We start from the raw sequence: 17,051 nt of genomic DNA on the forward strand, positions 1-17,051 counted from the left end.
AGCTTCCTTAACTTGATAAAGATCATCTACAGAAAACTTACAATTAATACTATACTCAACTGTGAACAACTGAATGCATTCTCTCTGTCTTAGTCAGTTCCAGCTGCTGTAACAAAATATGACACACTGGGTTGCTTAAACAACAAACATTTATTTCTTACAGTTCTGGGAATGGTAAGAAAAGGAGCACTGTGCTGGCAGATTTCACGTCTGGTGAGGGCTCTCTTCCTGGTTTGCAGATGGCCACCTTCTTGCTGTATCCTCGCATGGTAGAGAGAAAGGTCTCATCTCTCTTCTTTTTATAATGGCATTTGGGAAATAAAAATGAAACCCTAAGCCCCACAGCTGGCTGAACGGACTCCCTCTTGGCCAAGCAGACCTCAAAGTAACCTTGAAAACTGAGTTCTAAGCCATGACAGGATGAGGGCATCACACACTCCTCCTTATTACCCCCACCCCCTGCACACACACTAACTGCCATTGGACTTTATTCGCTAAGGGCTAAATAGAAACCAGCCCTTTCAAAAGACTCCACTGTGGATATCAATCAAGCGCCTGATGCTGCTTCTCCCTTTTTTATGGTTTCAACACAATTGTCCAGCATTCCTTCCTGATAAGAGACCACTGACCACAGAGTGGTTCTAGCTGGTCTACATGCAACAGCATGAAGCTCCACTGCCCATGTGTATGTTTCTCCTTTCATAACTCTTCCTATAGCTTATTAAATATGCATATTCAGTCACTCTACTGGGCATAAATTCCTGCTCCTTTTTCCTCTCTGTGGAAATCTCTGTTTCTAGCTCCTAGCCCAAGGCTACACTTCTCAACCTGTCAGAATGGCCACCCTGCAGGCTGTAACCCCTTATGAGAAGGAAAACTCTCCTTTCCAAATGTATGAACCTCATCATTCTTCAGTTGACATGATTGGTGATGAGGATGGGATCTGCAGAGAGCACCAGTTTCTCCCAGCATGATTGGAAGTCAATGCATCAAGGTCTTCGGCTCAGCTGTCTCCCCAGCTGACCACACAGGGAGGAAGCCAGGTAAGGTCCCCTGGATCTGAGATCTCCTGCTTCTAGATTGAAGACTTCAGAGACTTTTATTTCTCTCCATCCCTTCCCTTTATTTCTTCCTGTTTCCTCCTCAGTCCCTATCCTGGTTCCCTCCATCTGGACTCTGGAGGGAATGTCTTTGTTGGCCCGGGTTTAGGAGGCGACCTTCCCAGTCCAGTCAGATTCAGCTGGTCCATAAGATTTTATGAGGACTCTCACACTCAGGACACTCTAAGGAACCCTTCCTAAGGTAAGTGTAATTACAGAGAACCCTAGTGCTAGGCAAGAACCTTAGTTCTAAAGGGAAAGCATAGAAAGCCTTAGTTCTAAGAGAAAAGTCTCTGTTCAGCCACCATAAGAGACCCCAGAGGCTTCCATGTTGAAAAATGATGGGGTGATCGGATTTCTTTTAAAAAAGAAAACATGGTAGTGTCATGGCTAGCCTTAAAAATGCTCTTGAATAAATGAAAGAGAAAAATCTAACCTAAAACAAAGCTAAAATCTTTGGAGACTCAAACTCCTTACTTCAGATGGCCTGAGGGAATAACAAAAGCCATCGTTCTTTGTGGTCTAATAGTTAAAATTCTGCGATTTCACTGCCATGGCCTGGGTTTGATTCCTGGTCAGGGAATTCTTTTGGTTTGATATTTGTGTGACTTTTCCCAGTTATTGATGCTTTTCCATTCCATTGACGGCTTTTGATTTCCTGTCTTCTGCCGGTGAAGGCATACAGGGATTTGGGGCCTCTGTGTGTAGACCATCAGCTGGGAAGCTAAGACCCTAGAAAATATAGCCAGATAGAAATGTGGGTTGTGCCCCATTTATGGCGAGTGAAAGTTTCCTTTCTTGGAGCTGTGATATGGTTTGGCTGTGTCCCCACCCAAATCTCATCTTGTAGATCCCATAATTCCCACATGTTGTGGGAGGCATCCGGTGGGAGATGACTGAATCGTGGAGGAGGGTCTTTCCCTTGCTGTTCTCGTGACAGTGAATGGGTCTCACAAGATCTGATGGTTTTAAACATGGGAGTTTCTCTGCGCAGGCTCTCTCTCTCTTTGCCTGCAGCCATTCACGGAAGATGTGACTTGCTCCTTCTTGCTTTCCACCATGATTGTGAGGCCTCCCCAGCCACGTGGAACTGTGAGTCCAATTAAACCTCTTTGTTTTGTAAATTACCCAGTCTCAGTCTCAGGTATGTCTTTATCAGCAGCATGAAAACAGACTACAATCAAGCTGTCATTGGGGTGATTCTGGATCTTGTGACGACTACCTTGCACCTGTTTGGAGATGTCTCATGCATCCTTGTTTAAGTCATAATCTTGGTTAAGATTTGTTGGTTTCACTTGGAAAGTTATCTTTGGTAAAGAAGTTCAAAAGCCAGAAATATAAGCTGTTTTTCCTGGCTAAAATCTGTTAATAAGATATTTAAATGGATTTTTTTTTCTTTTAAAGAGCTCCAAGGTTAGAAGTCAGATTAATTAAAAGCTGATTGCAAGCTATAATTATATTTTTTAAAAAGTCTTTATGCTGGCCAGGTGTGGTGGCTCACGCCTGTAATCTCAGCACTTTGGGAGGCCAAAGCGGATGGACCACGAGGTCAGGAGATCGAGACCATCCTGGCCAACATGGTGAAATCCCGTCTCTACTAAAATACAAAAAATTAGCTGGGTGTAGTGGTGCACACCTGTAGTCCCAGCTACTCGGGAGGCTGAGGCAGGGGAATCACTTGAACCCAGGAGGCAGAGATTGCAGTGAGCCGAGATCGTGCCTTTACACTCCAGCCTGGCGACAGAGCCAGATTCTGTCTTTAAAAAAAAAAAAAAAAAAAGCTTTTAGGCCTTTTTCCTTTTCAGATCCTGTTTTTGAAAAATAAAAATTCTTCTCAATCAACTGATTTTTGTCTGTTTCTCCACTTATTTGTGTCTGTCCTTCCTTCCTCTTGCCACCCCTAATGCTTACTTGAGAGGACCTGAGATAGTTTCTAACAGCCTACAGAGCTGAAAGGATAAAATAGAATGATGTGTATTTGCAGATGACATGACTGTTCACATAGAAAATCTCAAGGAATCTACAAAAAACAAACAAACAAAAAAACTCCTAAAACAAATAAATGAGTTCACCAAGGTGGCAGGATACAAGACAAAGACATAAAAATCAATTGCCTTTTTCTACATTCTAGCAATGCACAGATGGACACTGAAATGTAAAATACAATGCCAGTTATGATCACTCACAAAAAAGTGGAATGCTTAGGTGTAAACTGTATGAAATGTACACGATCTGTATGCTGAAAATAATGCTGATGAAAGAAATCAAGAAAGCTCTAAATAAATGGAGAGACTTATTGTGTTCATGGACTAGAAGACTTAACATAGTAAAGATGTAAATTCTCCCCAAATTGATAAATAAGCTTAATGCAATTGTCATCGGAATTCCAGCAATCTTTTTGGTAGACACAGGTAAGATTATTCTAAGATTTATGGGGAAAAAGCAAAGGAACTAGAAAAGCTAAACTATTTTTGTAAAAGAAGAATAAAATGGAAGGAATCAGTCTATCGAATGTTATTTCAAACATTATTATGTAGTTACAAGACTGTATGGTATTAGTAGTGTCCATCTGTGCATTGATAGTATGTAGAAAAAGGCAATTGATTTTTGCGCCTTTATCTTGTATCCTGCCACCTTGGTGAAATCATTTATTTGTTTTAGGAGTTTTTTTGTTTGTTTGTTTTTTGTAGATTCCTTGAGATTTTCTATGTGAACAGCCATGTCATCTGCAAATAGACATCATAGTAGAAGCACAAGACACATAGGTCAAAGGAACAGAGTAGGTAATCCAGGAATAGACTGACACAAATATGCCCAGCCAATTTTTGACAAAGGTGAAAAAGCAGTACAATTAAGAAACGAATTGTGCCATCATACATCCTTAAGCAAAAAAGGAAAGGAAAGGAAGAGGAAGGGAAGGGAAGTTCATAAGGAAGAAAGAACGAATAAAGAAAAAGAACTTCAATCTAAGTCTCATACCTTATGAAAATATTAGTGCAAAATATGGATCTCAGACTAAAATATAAAACATGAAACTATAAAACTTTTTTAAAAGATAGGAAGAAATCTTCATAATCTAGGGTTTAGCAAAGAGTTCTTACTTGACACCATGAGCATGACCCATAAAATTAAAAATTGATATATAAGTTTCATCAAAATCAAAAACTTTTGCTCTGCAAACAACTCTGTTAAGAGAATGAAAAGATAAGCTTCAGACTGAGAGAAAACATCTCATCTCACATGAGCTCAGAGTGAGGATTCACTCATTACTGCAAGGAGGGCACCAAGCCATGACCCAAACACCTCCTACCAGGCCCCACTTCCAACACTGGGTACCGCACTTCAGCATGAGGTTTGGAGAGGACAAACTTCTAAACTACGTCATACTACTGCTTCGGAAATAGATCAGCAGTTTTTTTCATTTCCAATTCACATACTTGCCACCCTACTCAGCAGCCCCACTCCTAAGTATTTTGCCAAATCAAATGAAGACGTATGTTCACTCAAAGACTTGTACATGAACACTTGTAGCAGGTAGCTTAATTGATAATTGCCCCCAACTGGAAGCAATCCAAATGTCCATGAACTAGTGAATGGACAGAGTCACCAGGAAAAAACTGCTGCAGGCAACAGCAAGGATATTCTCAAAAGCATCATGCAGAGTGAATGAAATTCATACACAAAAGGTCACATTAGCAGTGTTCGGGGCATGGTTTAGCAGGGTTGACTACAAAGGGGCATGACAGAAATTTGGAGGGGGATGGAGCTGTTCTGTATCATGATTATAGTGTGGTTCCATGACTATGTGTGCATTTGTCAAAACTCGTAGAGCTGTACACTAAAAAGGGAGAATTTTACTAGCATCCTCACTAAATCTGACTTTTTAAAGGGCAAAGAAAGAGATGCAAGACTTCTAAACTGAAAAAATAGGCAACACTATTAGGAGAAATTAAAGAAGCTCTAAATGGAGAAATATACCATATCCATGGATTGGAAGGCTCAATGTTGCCAATACATCAATTCTCTCCAAATTAATCTGTAAATTCAATGCAATCCTGATTGCATTGAACGCAGTGGTTTTTTTGTGTGTAGAAATGGAGAAGCTCATTTAAAAAATTCATTTGTGATTGCAAAGGAGCAAGAATAGTAAGGATAACATTCAAAATAAATAAAAATGAGCCAGTTGCGGTGGCTCACATCTGTAATCCCAGCACTTTGGGAGGCTGAGGCAGGCAGATCGACTGAGGTCGGGAGTTCGAGACCAGTCTGGCCAACATGGTGAAGCCCCGTCTCCACAATAATACAAAAATTAGCTGGGAGTGGTGGCATATGCCTGTAGTCCCAGCTACTTGGGAGGCTGAGGCAGGAGAATTGCTTGAATCCAGGAGGCGGAGGCTGCAGTGAGTTGAGATCTTACCACTGCACTCCAGTCTGGGTGACAGAGCGAGACTCCCTCTCAAAAGAAAATTTAAAACATAAATAAATAAAAATGAAGGCATATTATAAAGCTACAGTAATGCAGACAGTGTGATGTCACACAAGGATTGGCAACTTGATCAACGGAACAGAAAAGAGGCTCACAAACAGACTCCACACAGCTCCAGATCAATGACGAAGGCAGAGCTGGGGGGTGGGGTGGGGTGGGGAGCTAAGAAATTCTCTGTTAATGGTGTGGCATCACTTAGGGAAGCGTGAAGAAGATGCAGTTTTTTGTTGTTTTTGTTTTTTTGAGACAGAATCTTGTTCTGTTGCTCAGACTGGAGTGTGCAGTGGTACACTCTCAGCTCACTGCAACCTCCATCTCCCGGGTTCAAGCAACTCTCCTGCCTGGGCCTCCTGAGTAGCTGGGATTACAGGCATGCGCCACCACACCCAGCTAATTTTTTTGTATTTTTAGTGGAGACAGGGTTTCACCGTGTCGACCAGGCTGGTCTCGAACTCCTGACCTCAAATGATCCGCCTGCCTTGGCCTCCCAAAGTGCTGGGATTACAGGTGTGAGCCACCGCACCTGGCCTCGGAAGATGCGTTTTGAAACCCCCACACACACTATATGCAAAAATCAATTCCAGACGCACCAGGCAGTAAGGCTTCAGAGGAAAACACAGAACATCTTTGTGGCCTGGGGGTCTGCAAAGATTTCTTAAACCAGGCTCCAAAACAGCCCACCGTGAAAGAAAAGTTTAGGTAAATTGGATTATGTAGTGATTAAGACCCAATTAACAGGGCCAAAAGGCAACCCACAGAGCAGTTGTTCACCGAGAGGATTTGTCCCAGAGAGGATTTCCATCCAGAATGGAAAGGAAAGGCAACCCCACTGAAAACTGACAAGCGTCTCGAACAGAACCTTAGCCTAAAAGGCAAAAAGAAAAAATGGGCTGGGCAGGTGGCTCACGCTTGTAATCCCAGTGCTTTGGGAGGCCGAAGCTGGAGGATTGCTTGAGCCCAGGAATTTGAGACCAGCCTGGGCAACATAGCAAGACCCCATGCATACACACACATACACGCACACGAAAGAATATGAAAATGCTGGCCCAGCACGGTGGCTCATGCCTGTAATCCCAACACTTTGGGAGGCCAAGGTGAGTGGATCAACTGAGCTCAGGAGTTCGAGACCAGCCTGGCCAACATGATGAAACCCTGTCTCTACTAAAAAAAATACAAAAAAAAAAAAAACCTGGGCGTGGTGGCAGGCACCTGTAATTCCAGCTACTCGGGAGGCTGAGGCAGGAGAATCGCTTGAACTCAGGAGGTGAGTTGCGGTGAGCCAAGATCGTGCCATTGCACTCCAGCCTGGGTGACAAGAGCGAGACTCTGTCCCAAAAAAAAAAAAAAAAACATTAAAATGTTTAATTAACATGGTTATTCATCAGGAAAAACGTAAATTAAAACTGCAATGCAACACCCGCCCACCAGAGGGCGAACAGGAAGGACACTGCTTTGTAATCTATGGGGTGGCCTTTGAGTCCTGTGTTGTGTCATTACCCTCGTGGGGCAGCGTGGGGCGCAGGCGTGGGCGCCTTCCCCAGGTCGCGCTGGTCTTTCAGGATGTGTTCAGGACAGCAGTGGACATGGCCACTCCCAACAGTGTCCCCACCCTGCCGCTGACTCCATGGGTCCCTCATAAAGGAAGAGCCTTGTTTCCCCAAATCATCACACAGCCCTGCTCTGGCAGCCGCCACAGCGCCCTGGAAATGCTGATTGTCCCATCTCACGTAACTGTCACAGCTGCTCCCCTAACCACTGTGCTCCCCCTCCCCTGATGGGGACCCCTGTGACCCCCGTGACCTGGGACAGCCGCCACACTCCAGCCTGACGTGACCCCGGCTCCACTAGGCCTCAGCATGGTTTTTTTCCCCCATGGACCCCTATCCCTAAACAACTGCATAAATGATTAGCCATAGATTCCGCAGCCACTGGACACCCTCCCCCTGGGGCTGCCTCTTTCCCAGGCTCGGGGGCCACGCGGCATCCCAAATCTCACAGGTCAGCCATGCACCCTGCTGATGGGTTCCGAGTTACCCCCTCCACTGATGGCAGATCTGCCTCCAGGGTTTTCACAACTTAATTCCGCTGCACAAGTCCAGGGGGGTTCTTTATTTATTTATTTATTTATTTTAATTTTTTTTTTTGAGACCGAGTTTCACTCTCATCACCCAGGTTGGAGTGCAGTGGCAGGATCTCAGCTCAGTGCAACCTCTGCCTCCCAGGTTCAAGCAACTCTCCTGTCTCAGCCTCCCGAGTAGTTGGGGCTATACGTGTGTGCCACCACGCCCAGCTAGTTTTCATACTTTTAGTAGAGATGGGGTTTCACCATGTTGGCCAGGCTGGTCTCGAACTCCTGACCTCAGGTGATCCACTTGCCTCGGCCTTCAGAGGTTTTCTAACCCTGGTGCTGATCCCTATAGAAGAGCAGGGAATGCAGTGACAAATTAGAAGCAAGTCCAACATTGCAGGCAGCTGGAGCTCCCGGGGCTGGAGCGTGGACAGAATGGATGCCGAGCCCACAGGCAGCCCCCGAGGAGTTTGTCACCTTGAATCCGGAAGGATTTAACTCATACAAAATTCGCCTCACCGGAGGATGTGCGGCCCCGGCCGTTGACGTCCCCACGATGGCCACTTGGTGGCGCCCGAGTCCTCTGAGTGCGTGGAAGGGCCCTGGGAAAAATCGGGCCAAATTTTACAGAAATATTGGTGGAAAATATGACCCAAGAAGTCCAGCCATCCTGCTTTCATCTGCGTTTATGACAGCCCTGGAGGACAGCAACTGTCGGGCAAGACTCGGAAGCCCCACCGAATGGACCAGGTGGACTTCTACCAGGGAGTCTTTCAGTGGCCCTAACCCTCGTTCTGAGACACCTGCTGTGCCTGAGCCACCCACCCTCGCTCTGCAGCCTAAGAGTCGCAGATTCTTCCTAAACCGGATTCTTCCGAGGTAGGCTTTGCTGTCACCGTTGAGCCGGATGTTCGCTGGGTCCACTGACCCGCCCACCAAGGCACAGAGACCATCACCGTGTGAGTTGTGCACGGCGAGCCCGGCTCAGAGGCCAAGAAGCTGAGACTCACAAGGTTGCCTCCCGCCCGCTGCACCTGTCCACCACAGCACGCTCAGACCCTGCAAGGGCCTGGGGTGCCTCCGTGGGGATACCTCTGAGATCCCAAAGCGCATCCCTGGCCGTGCATGGGGGGCACGCTCCTCATGAGGTGGGGGCGTTTGGTAGGGGTTCCTGGGGGTGCCCTGTGGGTCAAGCTAATTTGGAAACGCTGCCACAGCACTGGCCTCTCCATGTCCGTGATGGTGCATTGAAGAAAGCAGCTTCACCCTCGGACGCAGGTGGGCGTCATGACCATGACAACCAGCAGGCCGAGGGGGCGTTCGGGGCAAGAGGGATGGCGGACATAGGGCACCTCAGCCTCAGCCCCCAGCAGGCCCAGAGCATACAGCGGCCAGGTGGGTCTCAGCCTCCAGAGTGTTGCTGACTTGCTAATGAGGAAGGAGGAAAGGAGGGAAGCAGGGAGGGAGGGAGAGGGGAGGGAGAGAACTGCCAAGCACACCTGCAAGGCAGGAGGTCTTGAAGGAGAATCCTGTCGGTCCCAGGTCCCCCCTCCCTTCTGGTTCCTTCCAGGGTGACCTGCACACTGGGGTCCCGGCTCCCTTCCCGTGCCTCGCGGGGGTGGCCGGCACGTCCCAGTGCTGTGCTTGCTGTCTCAGCAGAATTCTTTACAGTTTGTTTATTTTTTCCCACTTGTTTTCAAAAAGGAGTTCCGGCCTGGGTTTTCAGGCCTGTTTGCTATGGAACAGCAGGCTCCTGGAGCACCGCCAAGGCCCGTTGCCTGGATGAAGGCAGCTTCCACGCGGCATGTTTGGGTGGAAACGTCCAAAGGGAGAATCTGCAGAATCTGGGACACCTGACACCCGACGCTTCTCGGGCTTTCTGCCCGTGTGGCCAGGCTTGGGCCCTGACTGTCTCCCAGGTGACCTCCATCTCTGACCCACCAGCCTGGCCTTGGTGAGTGATAGTGGGGTCCCCAGGGGGCCATGGGTGTCCCCAACACTGCCTGGGCCATGCTGGCTCCCATCCTTCCCACCTGGGATGCAGGCCAGTGGCTCCTGATCAGCTCTCGTGTCTCAGGGTCGCCGGTGGCCATGTTGGCTGGGACATCAGTGTGGCAGGGGAGGGTGACTGGCAACTGTTGGACCTGCCGCTCCTTGATGAGTGGACCTGGCTCCCTCTGCTCAGAGCCTGTTTCCCCTCTGCCCTCCCGCTGTCCCCGTGGGATTCCCTGGGTGGAAGAGGCAGGACCTGATGGCATAGGCTGGGCATGGGGGCTCACACCTGACATCCTGGCTATTTGGGAAGCTGAAGCGGGAGGATCGCTTCAGCCAAGGGGTCAAAGACTAGCCTGGGCAAAACAGGGAGACCCCATCACTATGTAATTTTTTTTTCTGGGGGGATGGAGTCTCGCTCTGTCGCCCAGGCTGAAGTGCAGTGGCACGATCTCGGCTCACTGCTGCCTCTGCCTCCCAGGTTCAAGCAATTCTTCTGCCTCAACCTCCTGAGTAGCTGGGATTACAGGTGTAGCTGGGATTACAGGCGCCCACCACCACACATGGCTAATTTTTGTATTTTTAGTAGAGACGGGGTTTCACCATGTTGGCCAGGCTGGTCTCGAACTCCTGACGTCAAGTGATCCGCCTGCCTCAACCTCCCAAAGTGCTGGGATTACAGGTGTGAGCCACCGCGCCCAGCCTGCTAGTTGTTTTCAGTGAACATGTGTTCTCTCCAGGCCACAAGGGGGTCACCGTTCTGAGGCTGGAGGTGGCAGCCTCACAGGGTCCCTGTGGAACAGCTCCCAGCTGGCCAGGAAGGTATGCAGATGGGGTGGGGCAGGAATAGCCCACAGCAGAGCAGTGGGGCTTCAGGGACTGGCTGCGGCTGCCACCCCACAGGCAGGCACGGGTCCGGTCTTCTCCTCTTCCACTGGGACCCTGGCCTGCAGAAGGCCCTTTATCACGCCGACAGAGGCCTGTAAAATGCAAACCCAGCTGTATCCACCAACTACTTCCACCATGCAGGTGAGCCTGACTTCTGCCCATGGGCCAGGAGCTCACAGGGCCTGGCCCAGCCACCTGGTGACTTCATGGAGCACCACCCACCTTCACTGAGCCCCCACAGCCCTATGCCTCTGGGACTTACCCCGACGGGGCTCGCTCGAGTAGGGGGCTGGGCTGTCGCTGGCTCTGCTGGGTCCCTCACACATGCTGTTCCTACCTCTGGAACACTGTTTCTGACTACTCCTGTCACCTCGCCCCACTCAGAAAGGCGGACAGCTGTCACAGCCCCACCCCCACCTGGGTAGCTCTGTGTGGGGCCCCAGCCGCGCTGTAAGTTCCAGAAGCCTCTATGGACCTCACGCGTGGCCATCTCTCCCCATGCCCAGTGCAGTAGCCAGCACATCCTGGAGGTGCACGTGGTGTGTGCCAGGTGAGCTGATGTCTACAGAGCTGCCACCTGCCACTCTGCCATCCGCCTGCATTACCGGGTTTCTGGGCCTTTCCTCCCATTTATCCTTCAGATGAACACAGTCGCTCTCCTCCTTCCCGCCTTTTCTCTACTCCAAAAGCCCCCTTGCTTCAGTGTCTGGGATCTGATGGGTAAAGTCTGATTTCACACTCAGCCCTTTGTGGTACCACAGACCGTACAAGGCCTGGTTCTGTCGGCCCAGCCCCACCCTCAGCTCTCGGCCAGGCCCCTGAGCACTTTGCTGACCTTTATCAAGGTTGCTTCTGGGAACAAGCGTGTGGCTTTCTGAGGAGAGTGTGAACATTCCCACAACATTCAGAGAATCTCGAGTTTCCTCTTGTGCACAGAAGCAAACGCGTGCTCACGGTCACACAAACAGAAATGTGTCTGTGGACAGGCATCACACGTGTGTGCTCACACTCATGCACACACAGGCTCAGGCACGCGTGCTTGCAGGCGCACATGTGTGCACACAGGTCAGAGTAGCAGGAGGGCTGCCAGAGTCCCCCAGGCAGCCATTGCGGGGACACAACAAGGCCTCTGCTCAGCTCCCCCGACAGCCACTGCCCCACCTGTCCGGCTGCCATGGTCCAGAGACCCAGCTCACCCACGTGGTGACAGCCATTCTATGTCCCCAAAGCAGCTGGAAGCCGCTTGTGGGTGGAGGCTGGGAGACAGGGTCCAAGGCTCCAGGGGCAAAAGTACGGCCTCATCTCCAGTGGTTCTTAAGCTCGTGGTGGCCACAGGCTCTTGGGAGTTTAGGGAAAGCCATGGCCTCTTCCCAGAGAAACATGCAGAACCCCCATCAAGCGACCCGAAGTGGGGCTGAGATTTCAGGGCCCTCAGGTGTGCCCTGGTCTAGATCTCTCCCAGGCCCATCCCAGTCCCGTGAGGGCAGCCGAGCCCCGAGACCCCACCTGACCTTATCAGCAGAAGCTGATGTCACCCGAGGCTGGCAGTGTCTAGAAGGCCCTGGCTCGCCACATGTTTTGATTCCAGCGGGTGGTGCAAGGTGGGGAGGGAGTTGGTGGGTGAGGAGCCTGGGCCTGTTCTCTTTGGGCCACCCTGCCTCTGAAGCAGTGCATAGAAGCACCTGGGCGAAGCCATTTATCCACCCTGCAGCCCCATGTCCCCGCAGCCCCATGTCCCTGCAGCCCTGCAGCCCCATGCCCCCAAATGGCCATGATCAGGGACGATGAGGCTGTGACCCCTCAGCATGGGGCTGGGCCTGGCCTGAGCACTGCGGTATGACAGCCAGACTTCCATCCTGAGCAGGAGGTGCTCCGGGGGTTCTGGGGGCAGGGTGTGTGGGGGCAGCCGATGTTCCCAAGGCCTGTCCTGGAACCCTGCCACCCCACGGCACACTGTGCACTCCATGGCACTCTGCAGGCGGAGATGCTGAGGCACAGGCCTCCTGCTACACGGGGAGGTGGCAGTGAGGGGGCAGCTGAGTCAGGCCCGTCGTGGGCACTGCACTGAGAACTCACAGGGCTCTGAACGTGCTGACAGAGGGAGACCTGCAGAATGATACCCTTGGAGAGGGCAGGAACCACGGGACACTGACCCTCACTCCTCTGGGCTCCCCCCAGGGTGTGGGCCACCTGAGACCTCCCCACGGGCTGGCCAGGGTCCAAGCAGGGCTCAGAACCTGCGGCCCTCGGCCAGGCCTGCCTACCGTGTTCCCCACAGCCACAGACCCAGCAGCCCCAGGTAGGAGAAGATGCAGGGAACCCCCACCACCCCCTCAGCGTCACCCGTGGCCAAAAAGGGGCCACACAAGGCTGGCCAGCCCAGCTGGGGAGGGGGTTCGGAGTCAGCGGCCCCCAAGACCCCGGCCCAGAACATGACATGAGAGAAAGTGCACACCCACCCTGTGCACACCCGGCCCCCATCGCTGCTGCAGCCCAGGACCTGGGGACGAGGGGCTCAGCAGGGCTGCCACAGGCTGGACACCAGGGCTTGCTGCCTCCAGGTGGAGGGGCCATGACATTCCATGAAACTCGGTGTCACCAAGGACCATCACTGAGGGCGGAGGCACCCCCGCGTCTGTGTTTCATGTCAGACATCAAACTCCTGGAAAACGACAGCTCGAAGACCTAATCCTGCGTGTGACAGGGGCTCTGATGGCCGCCCACCCCGCTCCCAGGTCTCCACTTCCGCTCCCCCTCCTCCCCTCGGAGAGCCCAGGGCTGAATCCCTGCACCCAACCCCTTCCCCCTGGGCTTCCCTACTGCTTATGGCTCCCCGCAAGCCCTGAGCCCCCAGGGGGGCCTTGATAACAGGGCTCAGGGCCGCCCGTCTGAGCTGCTCCCCTGGAAGGTGGGATGGCAGCCCTCAGCTCCTCCTGGGTGAACCCAAGGCCAGCGACCTATTCACGCCCCAGGTGACCCTAACAGCGCCAGCTCTAGCAGGCACGTCTCACAAGGAAGGCTGCTTCTGTTTTAGAAAAAACAAAGTGCGTGAAAGAATTCTACATGGGAGAAGACACCCAGGGGACTACACTTTGATCATAAGTAGAAGTGACCGTGGCTCCCAGGTGGCTCACATGGGGGTTGGCATGAGCTAGTTGTTGATGTAAATGTGACCTGGTGGGAAGGTTCCAGAAGGGGCAGTGAAGTGAGGTGGGGCAGGAATGAGGAGATGACACCACAGAAATTCAAAAACCCCGAGCAGTGGCTCCGCAGCTGTGCGTCTCAGACTCCCAGGGTCCCGCACACTCGGGTAGTTCCCCTCCCCACCGGCTCAAAGTCCGGGACAGGCGGGGTGGTTGGGGGGAGGCCGCTGCGGGGAGGGGCACGCCAGGGTCTGCGGGGCACATAAGATTTCCCTTTGGGAATAAAAGTCACGGTTGGAAGTTTGAGGAACAGAGGGAGGTGAGCTTCATGCTCCTGGGTGCTCCATGGACGGGCGTCCTGTTAAGCCAGGGCCTGGGCTGGGTGAGCCTGAGGCAGAGAGGCACTGAAGGCAGGATTTACTAGAGTCAGGAAGGTCCTTCCGCCCCCTCCTCCATGCGTCTGGCCTGCCATCCTTCTGACCTAGAGAGACACAGAGAAGGAGAGACAGAGAGAGAGAGAAACAGAGATGGAGAGACAGAGAGAGACAGACAGAGAGACAGAGATGGAGAGACAGAGAGAGACAGACAGAGAGACAGAGATGGAGAGACAGAGAGAGACAGACAGAGAGACAGAGATGGAGAGACAGAAAGAGACAGACAGACAGAGATGGAGAGACAGAGACAGGCAGAAAGAGATAGACAGAGGCAGACAGAGAGACAGAGAGGGAGAGACAGAGACAGACAGAGAGACAGAGACGGAGAGACAGAGAAAGATGGAGATAGAGGCAGACAGAGAGACAGATGGAGAGACAGAGACAGAGAGACAGAGATGGAGAGACAGAGACAGACAGATGGAGAGACAGAGGCAGACAGAGATGGAAAGACAGAGACAGAGAGACAGAGATGGAGAGACAGAGAGACAGAGACACATGACGTCAGTGGTCTGGATCTGTGCCTGTGGTTTGATCCTGGGCTCCAGGTGCCCATCGAGGACTGAGCTGTGAGGGAGATGGGGGTCGGGGCTGAGCTAGCTGGGAGGGGCAGGACACACTGGGGTGGGAGGTGGCCGGTGGATCCCCACATCTGTGAGCTGTTCCATTTTCTGTCACAGAGAAGGGCAAAAACGATCTCACTCTCATGGCTCTGACTTTGCCACGACTGACACGGAAAATCACAAGGGAGGCAGCCTCCCTGTGGCAGAGGCCCGAGGTAGGTGCTGCTCGACCCCTGGACAGGAGCACCCATACCAGGACAGTGGAAGGAGAAAAGGAACAGAGTCCAGGGGGGTGGGCTGTGAGGGTCAGGGGCTGGAGCCCCCTCCCACGGGCTGGTCTCCCTCCATGGAGATGCCAGGGTACCCTCTTCACCTGCCATCCTGATCACAGATGGTTTTGGTCACCTGTGACCTCCCTGGTACCCCACCCCCTCAACCCCATGCACCACCTGGTGCAGCCCTGGTGGCCGCAGGAATGGCTGCGTGGGTGAGCGTGGGCAGCAGGTACATGAGACCAGCACACCTACAGAAGGCGTCAGGAAGGGACAGCGTTGGGGGCCGCTTGTGTAGCCTCGGGTCTTGCTGGGACCTGAACTGTAGCAGGCTATGGGATGACCACACTCCCCAGTAGGAAATTCACCCTGACAGCACGTGTGCCGAGAGGCAGCCAGGAGACCAGGGGCCGTCTGGGGTGGGTTTGGCTGGTCCAGGGCTCTGCAGAGTCTGGGACTGGGCTACTGCTGCTGTGGGCAGGGCTGGGGGGTCACTGAGCTCCAGCAGTGACTTCTGCTTTCTGCTTTAATCCACACCAAGGTGCACAAACTCCAGCTGTGGGTGAATGGACCCCTGGCCCTGTCCACATCTGCTGCTCTGGGCCAACGGCCTTTTCCACCAGAAGGGACGGGGTCTTGCTCCAAGGATGGCCCTCCCGGTGCAGTCCCCAGTCCACTGGGCCAGAGGCCAATGGGCGGTGCTGGTTAAAGACGGCTGGTCCAGGGCCTGGCCTCGGTCAGAACATCCAGGTAGGAAGGGAATCTGCAGACCGAGGAAGACCCTACTCTCTCTACCCAGGTGCGCAGGGCTCACAGGGCAGGTGGGGACCCTCCAGAAGCTCCCACTGAGGTCTCAGGAAGAGCCACAGCCTCCTCCCACCCCAGATGGCATGAAACTGGCACCCGGTCTTGGTGCCCCCTGCCTTGTCTCCAGTCACCCCTTCTGTCTGCCCCCCGAACACACAGCCCTGCACACATATACACTTGCACACTCACACCCCTGCACTCACACTCCTGACTTCACACTTGCACACACATCTGCACTCACACCTGCACACACCCCTGTACACACACACCCCTGCACTCACACACTTGCACATACATCTGCACTCACACCCCTGACCTCACATTTGCACACACACCTGCACACACACGTGCACACTCACACACTTGCACATGCACACCCCTGCATTCACATCCCTGCACTCACACATGCTTGCACACACACCCTACACTCACACACACCTGCATACACACACCCCCTGCACTCATACACTTGCATACACACCTCTGCACTCACACACACCCCTGCACTCACACACACACCCCTGCACTCACACACACCCCTGCACTCACACACACACCCCTGCACTCACACACACACCCCTGCACTCACACACACCCCTGCACTCACACACACCCCTGCACTCACACACATCTGCACACACACCCCTGCACTCACACTTGCACATACCCCTGCACGCACATACACTTGCACACTCACACGTACCTGCACTCATCCCTGCACACAGATCTCAGGCCAGCACCCAGACATCAGGGAGGTTGGGAAGTAGAGGAAGGTGCCCAGAGGCAGAAATCACAGACCCAGGGCAGCAGCTGGGCCCTGGAAGGTCCACAGGGAGCGCTAGGACCCCCTAAGGCCCAACGAAACAGGCAGACTTGAGGTTGAGTGTGGCTGCTGTTGAGTGACATCCTGCACCCAGAAGGAGGAAGAGGGATGGAGGCCAGAAGCTGTCGCACTGCGCTGAGCCCCGCCCAGCCGTGGCCGCTTCTGGAACCTGCATGCGGAGCTGAGCCAGTGCAGGGTGGGGCCTCCCCAGGGCCCCAGGGGGTGTAGGCAGGATGCAGGATGCTGTATCGGTCCCCGGCCCCTTGACTCAAGCATGGCCAGCTCAGCGCTGGAGAGTGTGTGGGAGCTCAGACTGAGTCAGTCATGGGCGGCAGCTGCTGTGTCTTCCAGGACATAGGGGATGGGCCCGAGGTCTCCTCAGGCCCACCTGAGTCCCTGTGCCTGTGGCCAGGGGTGGGGAATGAGACTTCATCTTCTAGCCTGGCCATTACCAAGGCTGACCTGGGAGAGCTGCCTC

The 17,051-nt window shown here is 52.6% G+C and overlaps 1 protein-coding gene across 1 annotated transcript; it reads left to right on the forward strand.

Moving 5' to 3' along the window:
* Positions 1-13,070: 13,070 nt before the first annotated feature.
* On the forward strand, positions 13,071-16,950 carry LOC129524592 (uncharacterized protein SPEM3-like). Its single transcript, XM_055350642.2, has 2 exons — positions 13,071-14,886; positions 15,485-16,950. The coding sequence occupies exon 2, from the start codon at positions 15,510-15,512 to the stop codon at positions 16,515-16,517; it is 1,008 nt and encodes a 335-aa protein (XP_055206617.2). The 5' UTR covers positions 13,071-14,886; positions 15,485-15,509; the 3' UTR covers positions 16,518-16,950.
* The last annotated feature ends 101 nt before the right edge of the window (positions 16,951-17,051 follow it).

The sequence above is a fragment of the Gorilla gorilla genome, chromosome 13, assembly GCF_029281585.2.
Source record: "Gorilla gorilla gorilla isolate KB3781 chromosome 13, NHGRI_mGorGor1-v2.1_pri, whole genome shotgun sequence".
NCBI classification, from domain to species: domain Eukaryota; kingdom Metazoa; phylum Chordata; class Mammalia; order Primates; family Hominidae; genus Gorilla; species Gorilla gorilla.

Coding starts and splice junctions, on each gene's coding strand:
- LOC129524592 (XM_055350642.2), top strand. CDS start 15,510: ATGGACCCCTGGCCCTGTCCACATCTGCTGCTCTGGGCCAACGGCCTT.